This window comes from Xiphias gladius, chromosome 4 (assembly GCF_016859285.1).
Source record: "Xiphias gladius isolate SHS-SW01 ecotype Sanya breed wild chromosome 4, ASM1685928v1, whole genome shotgun sequence".
In the NCBI taxonomy this organism is placed as follows: domain Eukaryota; kingdom Metazoa; phylum Chordata; class Actinopteri; order Istiophoriformes; family Xiphiidae; genus Xiphias; species Xiphias gladius.
Window position 1 is genome coordinate 18,130,396 of NC_053403.1, and position 22,121 is coordinate 18,152,516.

Here is a 22,121-nt window from a genome sequence, read left to right on the forward strand (position 1 = left end):
GTGTACCTTCTTTTCATTCTCAGTTTGACAAGTGGTCAGTCAAATGGAGTGCCAGAGGGCTGGAGACTCTGAAGTACAGAGGGATTTTTTGCAGCTTGCTCTTTATTTAATCTAGTGCAAGTGGAAATGAAATGACAGCTGTACCATGCTCATATACTCCCCAAACAGTGATGATGGATGTTTTTTGATTCTTTTCTTCCTGATGTTAATTTTTGCTACGGTGCCCTTTCAATAAATATTTTTAAGTCTGTCAGTTAATTCTGAAATTCCATCGATGAACTCTGTCCAGAAAAATAAACAGGGCAGCCACAGCAGTTGGCCTGGATGGGGAGTTGTTATTTTGTTCGGGCTATTGGCAGGGACTCTCCCCAGAAATATTGCTTATTTTGCTTCGTTTCAGATTCAAGCTTCTGACAGTTTATGTGAAAACTGCAAACTCTATTGCCATTTAAACACAACTGCTCTGCACTGTAATTACAAGCTCCATTCACACAGATGAATAGGAGAGACAGCCACAGAACACGGATTGTTCTTGAGATGTACACATTCCCAAGATCTATAACAAATTGTGGCCAAATTGCAATCAGAAGGAAAAAATATAATTTTCCTCATCATGTTTGTCGTCATATTTGCATCATTCTCTATGAGCTTTTCAAGGTTTGAACTGGAAACTGTGGAAATCCCAACAGGACAATTTGTTGGATAGAATTTGGGAAAACTGCAGTGAAATTCAGTGTCCACTCTGTCAGTCATATTTTTTTATAAAGGATGTTGCAGTGTAGAAATGTTGATACAATCACCTCAAAAATGTTCTGCGTCAAAAAGGCAGCTTCATCTACTGGTTTAGGCCCAATCATCGGGTTTTGTTGTAAAAGTCATGAGTGGGGCAGTGGCCATAGTGGCCCACAACCCACTGAGTGGGCTCACTCCAAAATAGAATGGTACATTCCAAACCAATATAACAGCGGCAGTGCACCATCACAAGACCGCAGTAAATGGCAAAATTATTGTGCATACTTTCTGAGGCACGCCTAAAAAACCCCACTGTGTCCACATGCACTCCCACTAACATCAGGTAGCACTTAAGTGTCCTTTGCCCTAATGTATGACTAAACATGCTGCCCCTTCACCAAGCTACCCCGATATGCAGCGAGGGACACTGCTATGTGCTGCTGCTGCCTCACCAGGCAATAAAGATACCCGGGCCTTCAATAACAGGATATGGTCTGCATTTCTCATTTTGAAAATGAGCACAAACAGCTCTTTAAAATAAAACGCAGCTTCTGTTTCATAAAAAAAGAAAAGACAAAGAGTTACAGAGCAGCCACCCATTTCCTGGGAAACTTTGCTGTGTCGCTTTAGCATTTTCAAATATTTTCCTCTCTAACTAGCAGCAGCCCGCTGTTTTCCCACTCTTGTGTTGTAAAAATCAGGAATGTCTCCGATATAACGAAACACCTCTCTGAAAAGACGGGATGGGATAAAATTGAATTCATGTTAATATGGCCATTAGGTTACCACCCAGCAGGAGAAATATGGCAAACCTCAGCCATTCATGCTATACCGCTGGTAATCACTTTGTTACACTTCAAACTTTCATCTGCATAGTTTTGGCCAGGAGCAGGGGGAGAAGGCAAACCCAGAGCTAAACCAGAGATCTGTCTGCAGTGTAGTCTGTCTTCCAACCACGCACTGAAAGCTCCTGGTGAACACACAAACTCTGCTGTGAGGAATCCTTGAGGAAAATATCCATTTACTTCACAGTAACACATAAAGGTGTGCCTCAAACTAGCTGAAATAGAAAAGCTGACACACACCGACACACTGGCTGTGTCAAATATCCCTCCTGTTTCTAGTTCTCAGGGGTGAGTGTATCTGCCAGTACTTGTTGGCCTTTGGGGAGGCTATTGGATGAAAAGGACTAATGACTTGGACCAAAGCTGTCAAAACTTGTAGTTTAATCTTGATGGAAAACTTCACCTCATACAAAAAATAAGTAATACAGAGCTCTGTTTCTGTTGGGGTTTTATTTGTTTCAGAATTAATGGTCTAATTATTGACTTGAAATTGGTCCCTTAATTAGCTTTGCCAGTTTGAAATAAACAATAACAGAAGCAATGAAATTGAGCATGTGGATGCAGTCACTGAATAGCACAGATGCAACCTTACGCTCATTCACATTTCACAGATCTGAATCTTTCTGTAGCCTGCCAGAATATTTGTATATATCCTGTGAATCATCTGTTGTATATCAAATGGATCCACAGTTTCATCTGACAATGGGAGTTGCATCAACATCAATGTGTTCCAGATCTGGCAACTTGATAGCCTGCCTTTCTTCTCCCTATAAACAGATCATCCATTCAAAGCCTCTACATTTTACTTAAGACCAGCTCAGGCTCAGTGTCCGCTGACTGGTTCCACGTGTGTGTAGGCGGCACTGATGTGTGTGCATGTACCTGGTTGTGTGTGTGTGTGCACAGGCTTCACTAAGGGGGTCATGAGTCACTGGAACAGGGACATGAGTGATGCTCTCTATAAGTCTTACTTACTGCTGAGGTGTCTATGATTGCCCTGGTGCCAATCCTGAGCTCAGCTGGTGTGCTGTTTCAGCCCTGCCATGATGACACAAGTCACAAAACCCAAGGCCGTAAGCTGTAATTGTGCATTTTCAAAAGTACTGCATTACTCAATCATTACACACCTTGACATTCGGATGTGCGTAGGTCGTGACGAGCAGCGACCCTGTCAACTGTTGTAGTAATTGCTGCTGAGTAGCCTAATATTCTTTCTTTGGTTCAGATAGGGAAAAAAAATCACCAATAAATCTGGAGGCCATTGTAGGACGTCGCCCAACAGGCTATGAGTTTGCATGGGAAAAAACCTCGACTATTATAAGCCAAAGAAATGGCAAAGTTGAAACCATACAACCTTAACAACATCAAATTAAAGCTCTCATCAAAAGTCGGCTGCCTTGGAAAGAGGGCAAGAAGGCACAAAGTTGGCCTACAAAGCAGCACAGTTAGAGGAAATACCCACACCGCTGACTGCACAGAAGCACAGCCTCTAGTCATTTCCAATGCTTGCAAAGACAATGGGGATACGTTGAGGCTTAAGTAATAAGCCCAAAATCACTTCCAGAGCGACAGGGCCTCCTCATTTCAGTGTGGCAGCGATGCGGGGAAATCAGAGCCACGCGAGTCGAGGGTTTCATGGAAGATCAAAGATCGTGATTAGCCTACAATGTCCATCCACCATTATGGGGAGATCTGCCTCCGATGGCAACCATATGCCGGCCGGATTAACCTCTCCATCACAATCACTATCCCAGGGAAGAGGAGACAAAGACGAGAAGAGGAGAGAGAAGTGGATGCACGAAGCAGGAGAGAAGAACAGAACAGAGAGGTGAGAGGATCCCAAAGAGACAGGGGAGGGATGAGAGGAGTGGAAGTGGAGAGGTAGAAAAACACCAAATGTCAGTCAGTGATGTGTGGCATAACACGTGTGCTCAATATGCAGGAAGCCTTTTGGCAGGTTTCCCTGACCTATATAGTCCGGAAGTTGGAGAAACTGCAGGCTGAAACAAGTCTTTCAACTTTTAAATGAGCCACCGTAGATGCTTTGTACTGCACATTTGGAATTTTAATAAAGCTGATACAAGTGAGGAGTGAAATAGTGTAATTTCTCAAGTTATGTTAGAGGAGGGGGTCATCTAATTTAGTAAAAGATTAGTCACTTTACTTTTTTTTTCTGCCTTTCATGCATTTATTTGATGGCAATGGTAGACAGAGGACAGGAAATTAATGAAGAGAGATGAGAAATGACATGAAAGAAAGTTGGACATGAACCAGGGACGTTGCAGTTCATGGTTTGCGCCCTAACTCCTAAGTCACCAGGGTGCCCTATACCTTGCTTATGTTTTTCCATTTGGGAAAAGATGATGAAGCCATTTATGGACATATTTGTGGAAACAGCATCTATGCTAAAAGCCTCTGGATGGGCTTTTCCTATGGCAGCAGCTGTATGACCTCTCAAAGCTGACGTTGCAAGGAGACGCGCTGTCAACTTCTGTGGTGTATTACTGACTACAGCATATCATAGCCATGTACAGCCTATGGACACTAATACAAGGCATTTTCCGCCCTTTGAAAAGGGTCCCCATGGCATTGCCTACAATCATTTACAACATTCACCATTAACTTGGCTCTACCCATTGTGCAGATAAATGTGTTCCACTCCACTTCCATTACCCTTATAAACAAAGCTTGTATTGCCCTACTTTCATTCTGAAGACTGAACCTGCTACTAAACTGAACAGTCCAAATCAGCGTCGAGAGATGCCGCAGTATAAATGTTAAAACATTTCTTTACTGATGTACGTACAAAAGTGCATTTGAATGTTGACGTGCTTAACAAAAACCAAAGTTATCGACTATGAATATTTAATTAAGATCTTTGTCAGCTGCTGATAGTCCGTCAAGCTGTCAGAGCTAGCATGGCGCCCACACTGTCCTTAACTGTGCTCCCTAAAGAAACATTGTCAAATTTTTGGAAAAACAAAAGAGCTACTTCAGAGAGAAGCAGACAGAAGGGTATACAGTGTTGATTTGAAAGATATATCCAGGATGTCAAACTGACTCAGAAGCATAAGCACTTTAAAAAGATAAAGACGTAAGCTAAATTTACGGATGATAATCTAAAAGAGAACCACCACATCACCTGGCAATCGAGACAGAAGACTATGAAATTAAGGATCAACACTGTTCCTGTAAAGCAGGGTGGGTCTTTATTCACTGTTAAAATCATTAAAAAGCAAAAACAGCATGTGTATACATTCAGTATACCTTCAGTAGCTAGTGTAGCATACAAGTGCTAGTTAATGATTGATGTCTTGTACTCTGCTAATGTTAGCTCCACAGGTTTTTGTGCCCATCTGATCAGACTTACTTTGACGTTACACGTTCCCCAGGCAGAACGTTTAACCGTGACTAGCTCGAAATTCACAAAACACGCCTGAAAATGATGAAAATCTTAAACAATTGCGTGAGAGTCTATGGACCACAGCCGTATAGTTGTTGGACCCTGGTCGGAGCTGTCCGATGCTACACTGTGATTAGCCAGTCTGAGTTTGAGCAGTGCAACTTAGCGAAGGGACAATTTAACTATTATGAACCATTCTTAGTGCCTACTAACACAAATATTGCTCCAGTCAAAAAGCAGTACATCCATAAGGGGTTACTTAACACCCCTTATACTTAACACCCCCCCCCCCCCAATGAAATATGTCACATCAAACACCAAGGATATACTGTAGATATAGACTGATTTCTTTGGGAGAAAAATTATCAGGTCAACTGAATAAGTTTATTGATAAAATATATATTTAAAAATCCTTATCTGTTTGCCAGTTGATTGTTCTATCATTCCTCTGTCTCCTTCACCCATCCCCCCAGCTGTGTGCCTGTTCCAGATTACTCAGATGAGTCCATGAGTCGTAAGGTTTAATGGACCTTGGCTCTCTTTCATCAGCAAACAGCCCAGTCGTCACTACTGAGTGGAACGCCTATGTGGGCTTGGCTGCTCAGGGAATAGGAGTGGGATTATGTGATATCATATTGTTTAGCAGGGGATCTCCCTCCCTTGGCAGCATCCCTGAGATTCAGTCATGCCTTCAATAGGTGGGTAGTCATCGTATCTTCTGATGCGGCTCTGCGAGCAGTGATATCTGCAATGGTGATATCTTATCTTGCAGCAGTCATGACAGTAAATTGAAATTAAAATGAAGGCATTTGTTGGAAAGGGATGAGACACCTGAATATCATAAAGACACATTCATGCAGTTACATTACACACACAGCATCTGCGTCTGTCTGTTCTCTCCAGCTGAGAAAGTGGGTGAGCTTGAGCTATATGATGAAACTGTGAAACAGTAGTTCTGGTTTATATATTTTCTGTGCAAACCACTTAGACTTCATTGTTGTAACTGCACCAATGGCAGCAGGACACTTAGCCCTGTGAAGTTTCATAAAAACATTTTGCACTGAGATCATATTTGCACATTAGCTCATAGTAAAATCATAGACGTACTTAATGTAATGCTAAGATGCTTTAGGGAAACCCGGTCCTGTTTATAAGAGAAGGTCAGAACAGATAACTGCTGCTACTTGGTGACTTTGTAGTAGCAGTTTACACTGGGCCTCAGATGGCTCTCTTTGATGTGTTTGGTGTTTGAGCTCTCAAAACAAAAGTTAATGTCACTTCCTAGAACCTTGATACTGTAAGCCCTGAATTCCCAGAAGTGTTGATGTATTGTGGTATAATTATTTAATTAATTTTGAGGTTAGCTGAAAATAATGAAATGAGGGGATACTGCATCTGAAACAACACTACAACAGTATTGTAGTTGCATTAGAGAGAGGATATTTGGGAATCTGGAGGGGTGGTTGGTGCCTTTGAATAAGCAGGCCCTTCCATTCCACCATTCCACTCTAATTAGGTGCAAGAGATTCAATACAAACGTCACGGTCTTTCATATAATCTTGCCCATTAAAGTAAGAACAGACCATTAGGGAACACTGATGTAATGACTGTTATGAATGCAAGCAGTTCTAAATTTCAAATGTCATTTATTATGGCCACCCAAGTTTCTCCATGTTATGAAACCCTTAGGAAGGTTCACAGAGGATTATCAAAATGCCACATGAGTTCTTTTCTTGACCAAACACACAAGCCTAGAAATGGTAAAAGAGGTAGTATTAAAGGAAGTAAACACATTTGCTAAATTGGTTAGTAAAAGTGTCTCTCTAAGCATTTCAAGTTTTTCCCTCCAAAACCAGGCAAAGCGAGAATACTGTATCAACGAGTAGCAAGAAGGTTTGAGTTCCATACGCAGGTTTTGTATATTCAGCAGTACATCTACATGGATCAAAACTGTTGTGAGAAATCCTACATTCAATGTAATTAAACATTATAGGACAGGTTTTTGAGCGAGAGTGTGCTATGCAACACAGTCTCGTCACTTTGAACTCCCTGTGCCCAGTTGTTCTTATAAAATTATGGGCAAAATCAATGCTGTTTGCAGGCTTGTCATGTATAGATTTTAAAACCTGCAGAAAATGAACTAATTTGAAAATGAACTTTTGGATGTTATTTGGTGAACATGTGTTGCAAGCCAGTACAGGTATGCTCAGCCAGAGATGGTTTGTTGCGGAAATAAATGTCAATCATTGACATTTAGAACTATACCTGGAATTGCGTTTTATTGTTTTTTTGTTTTTTTTAAATTGAACAGAGTGGGGAGTATACATGTGTATCTGTACATAAATGGTGTAGTGTTAGCTGCCTGTGCCTGTGTTGCCCTTTGTAGCTAGGTAGTAGTTGAGTACCAACTCAACGCTAACACTAGTAGATAATAAACAAAAGTCGTAATCCCTCAGTTACTTTTAGGCTCATCACATAAATATTTTAACCAGCTTAATCAGGATCTTTGGAGCGTCAGATTTGAGCAGCAGCTTGTCCTGGTCAGTTGCTTAGCCAACGTAATGTTAGCTTAGCAGCCAAAAGGGAAACTAAGAGCTGTCAACGGATCAATTTTGATTATTACTGATATTGCCACACTTACCAGCAGTTTGTCATTATTACCATAACTAGAAAATTTGATCACTAAATATAATACCACTTTTGAATGTAATAATTTCAAAAGAATGAATGAGTAATTTCAAGTATCCCAATAATATAGCTGTTCTTCCCAAAAGTTCACTAAATGATTAGAGTAAATTGGTCTGGTTTTCTAACTGTAGGTGAACTTGAAATTATTGAAGTTGACTTCACATAAAATACAGATGTTACATATTTGGTAAAACAAGGGGTGTACTTTATTGATCACCCAATTAATGTTTTTCCTATGATTTTAAAATTTCCTGAAAAATTCTTATTACTTTAGTAAAAATCAAAAATGGCATTAGCTATACATCTGATGTAATATGTTTAAAAACAATTCTCATTTTTCCCGTTATGGGTACAGTATATGGTTTTACAGGTATTTTTATTGTCCCTTGATGGAGAAATGACCCGCTAGAAAACAATTTATGGGCCAATTTGACCCACTCCCCGACAGTCCTGGCTCAAACACTGCAGGACTGTACACAACTAATTTTGCACGTAAGAAAATTCACTATAATGACATATAGCTCATTACATGTCTTCCTCGGAACAGCACACCATATACTTTTTACTTTTCTAGAAATAAAGTATGCTAATGACAACATATTTTTACACCATGTTTTCTGTTTACACATCTTTCGTTGAAAAGCAACATAAATTAGTAGTTTCTAAAGAAAAGGTAGAGTGTGTGCATGTTTTAAAATTATTTTTAGGAGAGCAAACATTTATCTGACTCCAAATTACTACAGATATACGTTCCATTATTAGTTAATAGATGAGTACTTCATACGCTTTTAAACCAAGAATTGTATAGTGGTTATGCTTTAATACATTTTAAAGTGAAAAACCAGAACTTGGGTATATTGATTCATTCCCCTCATGCTGTAACTTTAGAAGTGCCCTCTGGAAACATCTATTCCTGTGGCTGGTTATCCAAATAACAACACAAAAGACACTTTAGAACATTTCATCAAATTTCATGACACGAAGAAAAATACAACAAGACAAATATTATTTAAAAGTTTATGACAGTTGACATTAACAGTGATATATGAAGTGTAATATATAATTTAGAAATTTCTTCAGTTCTGAAATACGGTAAGGAATCTTCCAGAGGAAACAGCTTTAGGGATGAAATGCTTCTTCAGTCTATTTTGAGTGGAAGTTGGTTCATTAAAAATACTGGAAAATCATATTTTCTATGCTGTTCTGCAGCATAAAAGTCAAAGGGAGGAAGATTTAGAATTCCAAATAAAGACTGAAACAGATTTTGTCTTTAATGCCTCGTTTCTGTTATTTTATTGGGATCAAAGCGTTATACTGTACTTTGCTTGAGCAGCAGTTGGTAAATACTACAGCTAATATGTATGTTGGTTAGGCTGGAATGTGTCTGCATTTCAGTTGTTTCAATTAACTTCATATGGGTAAAAAAATATCCTCCAGTGATGAAGAGCTTATAGTTTCCTGAGTAGTGGTGATGTCTGTGTTTCCCCAACCAAACTCTTTAGGGGAGACACCACAGGGAAAAACTGTAAATCTATCGTATGCAAGACTTTCAGCAATTTAGTCACCCTTTGAAATTTGCCTTGATGAGCAGTAATTGCCCCCCCCCGAGCCCCTTCCATCTTCTGTACACTTTCATGTCCCCTCAATGGGTCTTGAATCATGGCATCTCGTAGTCTCCTAAATGACCGTTTGGGTGTCTGATCTTTGAGAGACGACCACCAAAATTGCAAAACTTTGACACCCAACAAGGACCTCTGGTGTGCCCATTAAATCATCTTACCTTATTCCCATCTCAATATAGCATATACTTCTGAACAAGAAAAATATTTGACTAATACATACTGTAGAGCAGCACTGGGCTTAGGCCAAAAACACCACTATCAAAACAGGCGTAAAAGAGGAGCATTCAGCAGTCACTGATTATTGCAGATGCAGTGTTTGTACATCTCTGATAAGCCAGGATCTTGGTTTTATCAGAATGATTAAATTCAAATTAACACCTCCTAAATAAAACATCTAACACTGACCTAAAACCACAAACTCGGTCTTTCTATTTTGATTATTTATTGATACAAATTAGGTCCTTACAAATAACATCTCAACATGCAGAAACTATGTCGGGTACTTGCCCTCTTAAAATCTGCTGGCCAAAGGACTATTTGATAGTGAAATAGAAAAATAACTGTAGACAAAATGTCCTTGGTTTCAAAAGAAACTTAGTCTTGATTTAGAGCAGTTCCTTCAATTACAAACTGTTTCAAAAATATCAGATATAATGTGGAAAAAATAAACACTGATAATTTGTTGAGAGACAATTTTGAAATGTTTACGGTATCTCAGTTACATAATGCCTTTCGGGTTGTAGTCCAATTGGAGAGACACTGCTGGCTTTCATTAGCAGCAGGCATTTTTCTCCATCATATTGAGCGATGCTGCCAGAAGTCTGTGCTTCTCAAAACATTGCCCCCCCAACCTCTCTCCTCCCAGCACAGCCAGAGTGGGTCCAGATTGCTGAAAGGCAGCACAGGCAGTGTGGCCCTTCTCCAAGCCTGGCCACTTTGGAAATCGCCACACGCAAGTGCTGGCCTCCCTCTCGGTGGCGTGATGGGGTCACCTTTGGGGCCTGGGGTGTGTAAACACACATGACCCAAGACAAACTTTCACAATTCCGCCAGGTGTGCAAACAGGAGGCCGCAAAAATACCCGGAAAAGTCTGATCATGCAAAAACAATATAACTGACTCTGATGAACTCCTATGAATGCGGAAGGAGAGGCAGAAAGGCCGACCAATCCAGGGTGGAACCGTTGTCAGCGGAGAGGGCATGTTAGCATTGCGCATAGAAATTTGTCACGTATCAGAGAACAAGTGGGTTTGATTGGTTTGGACAGAAGACTCACCTGTTCTGATTGGCCACCAGTGTGGAACTCATTCAGCCCACCCAGTCAGCTGAGAAAACTCAGGACTTCGTGAAGAAATAAAATGAGAAATAGGAAAAGGAGACATTTTTTCACAGTGTATATTAAATCTGAGCAGGCCTACAGTTTGCCTCGTCTCTAATATTCTAGCTCAAATAAGCTCCCCACATGGCCACTGGTCTATTGAATGTCTTGAGTCACTCTAGTGTTCGTTTCATGGCCTGCACCAACGATACAATCCACCGTGTCCTGATCCATTGTCTCCTGGGCTGGTGAGTCCTGAAGCTGACCTCTGTGGGGAGTCTTCCAGGCACCACATGTTGGTTTTGTGTCCATATGAACTCTACTTGCTTGAGCAGTTAGGCCTATGGCACCAAGTCTGAAGGACACAGCAAAACAAGGATTTAACTACAACCAGATGCAGCACTGTCCTTCCAGATCATCAGTTATGTTTTGTGTTAGATCTTCCTCAGATAGACATGCTGCGAATGGAAGGGAATGCCTGTTTGTTTGTTTGTGAGGGACAATCAAAGTGTTGCAAAGTATTCACAAATATGTTTTAATTCTGGCTGCCAGCTAATGCCATTGTACAGACTGAACATCTGGCTTTGCATTTCTGGAAATGCTATTTCCATGTCTGATTTCTGAAGTATCCATGAATGATAATTAATGGATAATCCTACAATTGACACACAGTGTAATGACAAACAGATATTTCTTTTCAAACTGGAGTAAATCTTTGTCATAACAACATGCAATTTGAGCCAACTGGTTTCTACTTTATAATGATATCATTGTTACAGCTTACCTCTGCTCACCCCTACTGCTAGACATTGAGTAAGCACGTAGCAGCCTGCTGGTTATATTATTAGCAATACAGATGAGAGATGTCTGCATGTCTGTAAAGTCAACCTGTAATTATCATGGCGGTATATCCCCAGGCGAGAGACTAAGTCAGATTTATAGATTTATTCTGTCTTCAAATTAGCATCATGCCTCAGATTCCAGCATTTCATCTTGCAGGCTGCTGGAATGTTTTGAGAGCAAAAAAGGGAGTCATTGTAATTCACAAATACACATCCCAAAACCACCATCTGTGAAATAGTGTTGGAGAGGCAACAATATGTGAGTATACTGTGCAGAGGAGACACATTAGAAACCTTATTTAACGGCGGCTGTACTCCTTTCATTTTTTGGAACATTCATGGTCTCTTAATAAAAAGTGGCCAGAAGTAACTAATTCTGTACATCGTTAGTAAGTAAAACTGTACTCCTGCTACAGGGAGACGTGTGACTATAGTGGAAACCACAGCTATGACATTATGTTTTCTGCTAATTTAGGATGAATGATTGATTTTTCCTGATGTATTCAAATGTGTTGCTGTCACAAGTCATAGTTCAACACACCCCTCATTCACAAATACTTCTAACTTTCCACATTAAGACATGTACTAAACATTGTGCTGTAGCTGATCATCAATTGTTATCATTATCCATGGGAAAGACATTTTTTTTGAAGAGTTTAAGTTTTTAATTTTAGAATTGGACAGCCAAGTTCAATTTAAATATCACCAGTTTATTATTAGACTTCTTCAACATGAATGTGCCCTAGTACAGGTTTGCGTAGATTAAATTTAAAATATATTACATTTAGTTGCCTTCACAAAACTGTAGTTGGTGTAATTTAATCAGGAAATTACTTTTATTTTGTATGTATTGTTACCTCTGTTTTTTGTGATAGTACTCTATAAATATTTAAGATTTGACAGGAAAATTGCAAAAAAAAAAGAGAAAAGAGAGAGAGAGAAAAAAAGAAATCCAGTGGTGGAGTTGGAGTTGTATTCACCTTAAGTATTCACTACATTGACGACATATTACTCCACTACATTTGTCTGACAAATACTACTTGTTAGTTTGCAGATGAAGATTTTATATGCAAAACATATCATTTGTTTATATAAGCTCATACTTTTTAAAAATTCATGTGAATTTTGCAGACAATACTTCTGTACTTTTACTTAGCTGTCAGTTTCATTGCAGGACTTTTACTTTTAATTGACCATTTTTACATCGTAAATGTATTACTTTTATTTAAGTAGCGGCTTTATTTCTTCCACTGTTGAAGAAACCACTGATCAGAAAAACCACAAGTTTTATAAAATTTAATCAGGTACGCATGGAAAGTCAGATTTTAAAATATAAAACACCCACCTCTATTTAACTGGGCTTTTGTGTGTCCTGCTTTCACTTTAAAACTACTCCCAGAAGAACAGTAAGTCTCTAATTTTTTACAAGCATATTTAATCTGCATGCATGTTTTAACGGCACATAGAGGAATGCAAGTTCTTTTAAGGAACTTGTTTACCAGTGCTGCCTTACCCAGCTCTTCTGTAATATATGCATTCCTATGTGTCAATATGCTGTTAGATTAGTCAAACTCCAGCATACCTTATAAATTGATAGGTGCTACCTTTTTGAAGTTAAGTGTTTTTTTTCCATATGGAGTAAATACATTCCTCGGCTGGTTTGTCCTGGATTGATCTCTGCTGATTCAGAAGAAAGACTGCATACCTACCAAGCATCTAATAGACAATGCCCCTGGGGTTACTTCTGTACACGTACAGTACATGTGCAGACGGCTTTGTGTGGAGAACAATGTTTACAGTTCAACCCAGTCTTGGTATAGCAACACAGAGTCTGATTTGTACTGTGTTTCTGCAGTCTCTAGTGTACTGCTGTCAGCAAGAAAGAAACACTAATTTTAGAGGAGGTGCAGGTGAAAAATATCCTGTACCTGTACAAAACAGTCTAACGGTTTTATTATGCTTGTATTTTAGTGTTAAAAATAATAGTGAAAGATCAGTATAAATGTCACATGTAAGATAGTTGTACTATGCTAAGTATGGCCGTTTCTCCTTTTCTCAGTATAAATCTGGGTTTACTTGCAGTATTCCCATCTGATTTGAATTTGATATCTAGACAGCAATAAGATAAAAATCGATTAACTATGTTGCAGTTGTGTGAGCACTTTTAAATGATTATCCTAAGACAATACAGTCAGTGAACTCTGGGAGCTGGCCTGCCTGCCTGTGCTCCAGGCTGTATTATGACTGGTTCAAGTCAGCGTCCTGCTCATACATCTTTCTAAAATTATACACCACAATGAAGAAAAGCGGCCACTTCTAAACATTGTCAAAAATTCAGATTTAGACCCCCCCCTTTTTTTTATCTTGTTATTGTGTTACACAGGGACTGAAAGACGAGTCACAGCATTATGAAATCATGTGAGGAGGGCAATTATCCATCACAAAAGCCCCACAGAAAAAAAAATAACCCACCAGCTGGAGAAGACAACAGAGCCTTTTGTTTGCCCCATTGTCAGTGACACAGTGCCGAACTCCTCCTCATAATGGCTTGTTTCTCCAGTGAGCCGTCTGCCTTTATCAGTCACACTTTGTTCTCAACAGCAAGTAAACTGAGTTTCGGAGACACATAATGGGCAGCTTATGTATAAGCTCATTCAGGTGGCGATTGGCTGTCGTGACCCCCAGATTTGAGTCATGGCCAACGCAGAGTTAACTTATTCCTCCTCACACTCGCTGTATGCATGACACACAGTCATTTCAGTTATTGACATTTGCTTAGAGTGACGGCATCATGTGACCGGGGGCATCATGTGACTCTCAGCCTTGTAGTGGAGTTGTATCATCAGTGCGATGTAATTATAATGCTGACTTAGCAGTTCAGCCGCTTGAACTCTGTTGACCTCAGCCTAGCAGCTTTTGTAAAATCTCTCAGCTGTTGACAACTGACCACACAATGACAGGGTTTCCAGTGGCCGCAACCATACTGTACCAACTTCACTGGACACAAGCTGAAGAGGCCTAGAGAGAGTCAGAGTAGAGTTAGAGTAGAAATGAGAACTTCACTAAGGTCCTCAGCCATGGTCAGAGAGTCTGTGGTATGAAGGAGCCTCTGTAAGTCTCTGCTCAGGTCTCTGTGGCTGGACCCTTTCTCACCTTTAACGCAGCGTGGCGCACATAAACCAGACAGCAGGTCTTGTGAAGGACCAATATGCCTTTTATACAGAGAAGTACCATAATGTTTAACAGAGGTGGAGAAATAGCGGGACAGTAGTATGTGTGCCAGGTAAAAAAGATATATATAAGTCTACCTCCATCTACTTAGCACACAAATTAAACCAGCTTGTCAGTGAACATTTAGAAATCATCGCTTGGGTCTCAGTGGGCCTTGCTGTTTCAACTGCAGTGTAGGTAGGCACTGTTTATCCTGGACTGGGCCTTTGATTAAAATGAGGAATGGAGGAAAAAAGAAATGGCTCAGTCTCTCGGTGGTCAGCCACAGCCTTCTCATCGCAGCCTCCACCAATGATCTGACTTTCCCCTTTTTGAAATTTTATGTAATCACAACTCCAAGAGCTATTTTTAATGTGTGTTTAGGTTGTGCACACGCCATTCAATATTAAACATTTCCCCTTATTACTTAAAGACCAACTTTATTTTCCCTCAAAGCTGTGACTCCAAAAACAGCTGTCCAGACACCACAAGAAAGGGTCTTAAGTCACTGGAAGATGTAGATACCACTGCTGGACTCCAAAAGAAAAATATCTACTTTTCATTAAGATTATACCATACCATACCTTACCAAACAATTCACATAGAACATCAACATCCTCTTGGCAAGGCGACGTTGCAGATTAAGTTTCTGCACTTCCATGAGTTTTGGACCATGGTGAAGTGAACTTATCTGTGACTCTTGCTTGATTCTATGGCTGCAGGTCACCGTCCTGCCTCAGCAGCGCTGTAAGGAGATATTTACGTTCACACCAGCAGCACAGCAGCCAACAGAAGCTGATTGCAAGTGGTGTTTGTTTCCAATGAAAGCACGTTAATTCGGGCTTGGCCGCAGTGTAAACTACCTTGGTGTTTCACAGATGTCGCCTGTTAAAGTGAATCACTGTACCTGCCTGTTTGCCCGGCCGGGCTGTTCTGATGCCTCGCCAGAAAGAGTACACAACACGAGCCAAAAGGGCTATTAATAAGCCCTTCGTTTTCTAATACTGTAATACCTCCACGTGTGTAATGTCTGCTCTGGTCTAATTATGTCATGTCATTTTTAGCTTTCACAGGGAGACGAACACAGACAGCCTCACAGCCTCAGTCTGAGTTAATTTTAACTCATCGTAGGTATCATTACTCCCCAATATTTTTCCAGAAATACTCTGTTGCAAGAAATAATTTTCTGTGAAAACAGTCCACTGCGCGTTCATCTGCTGTGACAAAGTGAGGAAACAGTCTGCCATATCCAGAAGCACGACATTACACACACACTGTGTTAATAGCATGTGTAATTTTAAGCATGTTCCAACACATGATACCTCTATTATGTTTGTGTGAAAGCTTGTGATAACAAAGTGAGTCCATTTGATGGTGTGTGGTCCTGAGTGGTAGAAGAGAGAAAGTGTCTGGCAGGGTGGGCCATCGACCACAGTCCTCAGGGCAGACCTTGGCCAGAGCTTAGAGTATGGCCAAGCTCTTCAGCTCCACACACACTCACACACACACACACACACACACACACACACACACACACACACACACACACACACACACACACACACACACACACACACACAAGGTGTAGCAAGTGTAGTATATGGCCACCGGTGGAGAATCAGTAATGAATGAAATATTATATTCCACATCATATTCCAGCCTTTAACATCATTAGCTACACGTAAGAGCATTTTTTAACAGCAAGGATTACATATATTATGAAATTGTCTGTACAGCAAAATGAAGAGCCTGCAAAGCAGACAGTACCTCCCTCAAGTGAAATTTTTTTTTTCATGAGATGTAGTATAGAACTCCCTCCACTGCTTCTATACTACTACTACTATACTGTATAAGCAGAAGCAGACCACTTTCCCATTCACTTGAATGGGAATGGGAATGGGAAAGTGGTCTCTGACTTTTGTACCCCACTGTATGTATACACTGTATTATTAGATATGTTACATCCATTAAAAAACACTGCGAACTCCAGAAAACATCGCAAATGGCTATTCTCCCACTCTCATAACACAATGCTAAAATCCGTCCAATCCAGCTGAAATTATTTCAGTAAATACCATTTTAACTGATCTGTTTCTTCGCCAAATATCCAAAAAACATTATACTTTTAAAAACAAAATCAAAACCATTAATTTATGTGTTTTCTGGATTAGATACGGGTCTTTAGACTTGCTTAGAGACAAGAGTGGAGGTTGTGGTCAAGGTTTTTGTGACAGAAAAGGTTTGTTGTGGTTTTTCTTAAGGTGGGTCAACCGCTGACCTGACCGACAGTTGGGAATATGAAGCAATATTTGGCCAATTATAACCAAAATCAGTTACTGTATCAGGGGAAAACATCATCCATTCCTTGTAGTTACAATCTTTGCAGCTCTTAAAAAATTCATACAGAGATATCTGAGACTAGAACATCATCATAGTTCAGATTTTCACCATCAAGGTTGTTTATCACATGCCATGCCACACAAGAAGTTATGTTTCCTGCCATATGAGTTGGGTCTGACATTTATGCTTTATTTTTCATTCCATGTTTTAGATCTAATCACGATGTGCAAATTATATTCCCATCAAACTGCGTGTAATTTACTGTGGCTCGGCAGAACTCACAGTGGTGCTGCACTCTATCCCATAGTTTAGTGCCTTTGACAGCAAAGCATCCATTTGCAATAACCTTAAAAATGTGTATACGTAACCTTAAACATCATTTAAAAGACTTTAGTCTCAAGTCCCAAACATGTCCTTATGTACAACATGTCTTTGCTACTGCATCGGTGATCCAAAACATATACAGTCTATAAATTATTAAGGAAGACTATTGATAAATAGTTTTGAGTATATTTAGTATGAAGGTAAACTGCATGGGTGCCATGATCGATTAAATCTCTGAAAGGAAATAGGTACTGTGTATATTCTGTGATATTCAGTGTGTTTGCAGCATCTGAATAGCCCTCCCCTAAGGATTCTGTAACATGCGCTGCAACTCAAGAGGCATGTTCTTGTTTTAGACAGCAAATATTTACAAAGCATTGGGCCAAGGAAAATGTTTCACTGCACAAAAATAATGTAGGTGGCAAAGACTTGTGGGAATGCGGCTGTACTGTGGAATATGGGGGGATCGTCAGTATTTTATGTTTGACATTTTTATTTACTTTTTTTCTGATGCTAATTTAAGTTTATCAAGATTTGAAAGAAACAAGGGGTAAGAATTCATTTTTAAAAAGTTCAGTTTTAGCAGTTAGACAGATACAGAACTAGTTTTACTTGGTTTGTGGTTACTTAATTATTCCATATTACTTGTGTTTTTATTATTATTATTTTAGCTAAGATTTCTTTATATATTGCCTGAGTGTGCAAACATGAGTTACAGTTACTAATTTGTTGATTGATCTCACTTGGATTTAATACAGTAAAATGTATATCATTGATGTAGACTGATTTTATTGGGACTCTAAACTCTCTAAACTGTTGTAAAAACCTAACTAAATGTTACTTTTAATAATGCTGAATTTATGTCTAAAAATATACACAAACAATGTCTGCCTGGTATTATGTAACACCTGATGCTTTTACAGTTGAAAAAATTACAAAAACATTTTTTCTCTCTTATCTCTTGTGGTATCTAGCCTTGCAAAAAGTTTTCGCTTTTATTTGACCAGGTTTTAAGACCTGGTCTCTGAGATTTCTGCTGTCACCCAATACAATACAGGTAAAAGTAATTTTGTTTGTGGTACTAGGAAATTACATTTAAAAAGATCAACAGCAACAGGAATAAAACACAGTGTGAGCACTTTCCATTGGGTTTATTTCTTTGGTAGAAAATAGTGCCAGTGAAAACTGTTCACAGTGAAGTCTGTGGGTTATCCACAGTGATGGGGAAATTGTTAACAGAATTTGTAAATTTTAGTGCTGTGAGCAACACATCCAAAATTCTCTTCACCTCCTTTGTATTTTGGTGGAGGTACAAATATCAGAGAAGAATATCTCAAAACCCAAGACTCATGGAACCAAAATTACCTGCATGACTAGATACCATTAGATGCAAGTGTGTTGTTTTTTTTTCAGTGATAGATTTATGCAAATTACTGATTTAACGTTCGTTTCCACTGGCATTAACAAGAGCCCGAGTCACTATTCCTCTCTTTACTGCTTCATCATGCTTGCCCAAAGACTAGTGACAAGATGGCTAAGATACTTTAACATTTTAGAACCTGACTGGACTCCCAGCTTCATTCCACACATTCCTCTTCTTCACACCCCGTCTGCGTTTTTGATCTGTTGTAACAAACACCTGTGATCGCTGATCAAAGACGAGCCGTGACACTGTTCTGGGACCTGCGAGGGTGTGTACTGAATGTGTGTGCATGGGAATCTGTGTGTGTGAAGTGTGATTGATTGTCATGAGTTGCCTGCACTACAGTACATGTTGGCAGGCCATTGGAGGGTGTCGTGTGTAATAGAGTGTGTGTTTCCAAGTGTTCGTAAGATTGTGAGAAGGCATCTCTTTCACAGAGAAGACAGGTGGCCGTGATTTACAGCCTTTTACAGGAATCAAGAGCAATTTAAATCTCAGCGTGCATACGTACATTCTCATGCACACACACAGTTATTACAGTAATAAAAAAAATAAGAGAGTTACTGTGTGTGTCACAGCAGAGTGTGAAACGGGAGAAAGAGAACAAATTCAGGCTGCAAAAAGTGACACTGAAAACTCTTCAGACACACCACCTCCGCTTTCTCTTCACATACACACTCACCTAGCCTTTCTGCCTCTCTCTTCCCCCATTCTCTCTGTTGCACATGCATACATAGACAAACACACATACACACACACACACACTCAGACACACACATACACACCCAGTCTCACACCGCCAGCCAGCCATTCGCTCTTCACTCACACCCTCAAATCTTACCAAGCTCAGCTCTCCCTGCTCAGAGGCAGACAGGAGCAGCACGGCAGCCTGTTAACGGAGTTGAGGGACGGAGCAGCAGTCAGAGAGAGAGACATAGAAGGAGAGAAGGGAGGGGGATGAAATAGTGAAGGGAGAGCAAAGCAGAGAGAGCGCTTCTCCCCATATGCTGAAGAGGCATGGGCGGTTGAACAAGCTGCCCCCACTGAAGCCTCCTGACTCATGGGAGCGTCAGACCCCGATCCCCCAGAGAGCCTGGAAACGCTGCCGAACCACGCGTAAGCGAGAAGGAGGGGAGCCAGAGAGGAGAGAAGAAAGTCTGGGGAGAGGAGTGGAGTAGAGAGGAGAGGGGAGGGAAGAAAGCCACAGTGGTAGGCTGTCCCACTCAACTGCTGTGCAGTGATGATGTCAGAGGACATGTGACCCAGGCTCTCCAGTGACGGCACATGGAGGGCAGGAAAGAGACGAGTTTTAAAGCTGGTGCCTTTTGGGTTGTGTGAGGGCTCTGCTCGCCTCCCAAACAACCACAGAACCACAGACGTGCGGCTCGGGGTTGGTGTTTGAGGGCGACCTGGAGTGTAAATGGTTAATCGTCGTGGGCCAGCACCAGTCACAAGGACGGCGCTAAGCGAGTAAGTACGTTCCAACCACACTCGCCAAGCAAGCAAGTCCGACACCATCTGATCTATCCGCAAAGGCGATATTTGCCTCTGCAATTTTTTTTTCTCTATAAAACCAGACCGGGTTGTTACTTGTGGTCATCCAAATAGTTGATACGTAAAAACATGTCTTGTGGATGGCTTTTCCATTTTTTTTCGTCATGACATGCTGCGTGCTCTTGGTTTAGGACGTGTCAAGGGTCACGGAAACCACAGAGGAACAAAAGTGGGGCTTGCTGCAGCCAGAGGCAGCTATGGCATCTAACAGCCTTTTCAGCACAGTGACACCATGTCAACAAAACTTCTTCTGGGGTGAGTACTGCTTCGCTGGTCTCTGTTGTGTCTGGAGTTGTGTTAGGGGCTTAGGTCATTGGGAGGACTTGGGGTTAGGTGTTGAGGTTTGGATAGAGGAATGAAGGGGTTTGGGTTAAGGGGGTAAAGATCTGTTGGATCTGATTGAAGGATTTGGGTCCACATCAGTGAAAGGGATCAGCTGAGGTCACTGAGGACTTTGCAATCAAGGTCCAAGCTTTTGTGGTGGAAGAAAGACCCAGCTACCATCATGGCTTTTTGTGGTGCACAAATACAAAAAAACAAAAAAAACGAACCTCTCCGCACTTAGAGATTCCAGTATTTACTGTACGTGATGTTTATAAATATTTCTGAAAGAGAGAGATGACATGTTTGTGCAATATACCCTTAGATTTACAAAGCGATGCCATTGCGGAACCAAAAACAAAAGCATGGGTGATATTTTTGACAAACGTAAACAGACACTGCGCAAGAGAGTTTACAGTTGAGCATTGGAACAAGATGTGGGGATTACTGGATTGTGTGTGTTGGGCGCAGGAAAGAAGTATTGATTAGTTTGCCAAGAAAGGTCTGTAACCGCTTCCTGATATTGTTCCGTCGCACTGCTGTCATTAATGAATCAGTGTCCTTTTCCACATCCTCCAGGGAGCATTTAATATAAATCTACATTTAACAAGAAGTTGCTCCATGTCGACTTCCATATTATGATTTCAGATTCAAGCACTGTAATAATGAATTTGAACTCATAACAATCACTTTATCCTGACTTGCTGTTCTGCAAATTACTAAAATAAGAATGTATAATTTTTTTTTGGATTATAATCTATGATCTAATTTATATGTAGATGTAACGAAAACCCTCCTGAAACATATTTTCTTCCAATAAAAAATTCATATTTTCAAAGAATTGTACAATTGCACTTTTTAGTGTAATTTATTCTTCATATTTATTTATTCTTTATTTGTCTAATCCTATAATCAACATCCCCCTTGGCTCCTAGTGGATCTATAGGAAATAAGACGACAATAGATTCAAGACCTGTGAACAGTAGTAGTGTCAACTTTATGATTTTCAATTACCTGTGAAGGCCAACTTGCATGCTCCAGTTTGCGGCCACTGTTTTGGTTTTGCTGTATTGTATTGTGACAACTTCCTTACACAATCTAATTTCATCAGCAAAATAAATGATGTTTTAGGTTGACCAGAAGAATTTTCAAATTTAAACAAACATTTCCACTCCCGTGCGACACAAGAAGACAGGCTGAGTTTAATAGACCCCCTCTCTCTCTCTTCGCTCCGGTCCATAGCCTCTGCTCCCCTGTCCAAATCAAATGTTTAAAAGATGTTTTTAAGAAGTCGCTCCGTGGTCAGACACAGCTGTTCTGGGCTCCTGCTCCACACAGAAGCAGGGTGGCTCCTAATACGCTCTGAAAACCGGGAGAGAGTGAGCGTCTTCTTCCAATCTCCACCACCTATTACCATGTTAACCCCCTGACCTCTCGGTGTGTCTCTGGGGTCGGAGCGCAGGAGAGGAGAGGAGCAGCGCAGAAGGAAATTGAAAGCA

General features: G+C 40.4%; 1 protein-coding gene across 2 annotated transcripts in view; it reads left to right on the forward strand.

The window, feature by feature from the left end:
• The first annotated feature begins 20,498 nt into the window (after window positions 1–20,498).
• Window positions 20,499–22,121, forward strand: part of runx2b (RUNX family transcription factor 2b) — a 38,325-nt gene continuing 36,702 nt past the window's right edge. For both annotated transcript variants that reach the window (XM_040125333.1, XM_040125332.1), the window contains exon 1: window positions 20,499–20,556. In XM_040125333.1, coding sequence (XP_039981267.1) covers window positions 20,499–20,556 — 58 coding nt within the window. The remainder of the gene's footprint in view (window positions 20,557–22,121) is intronic.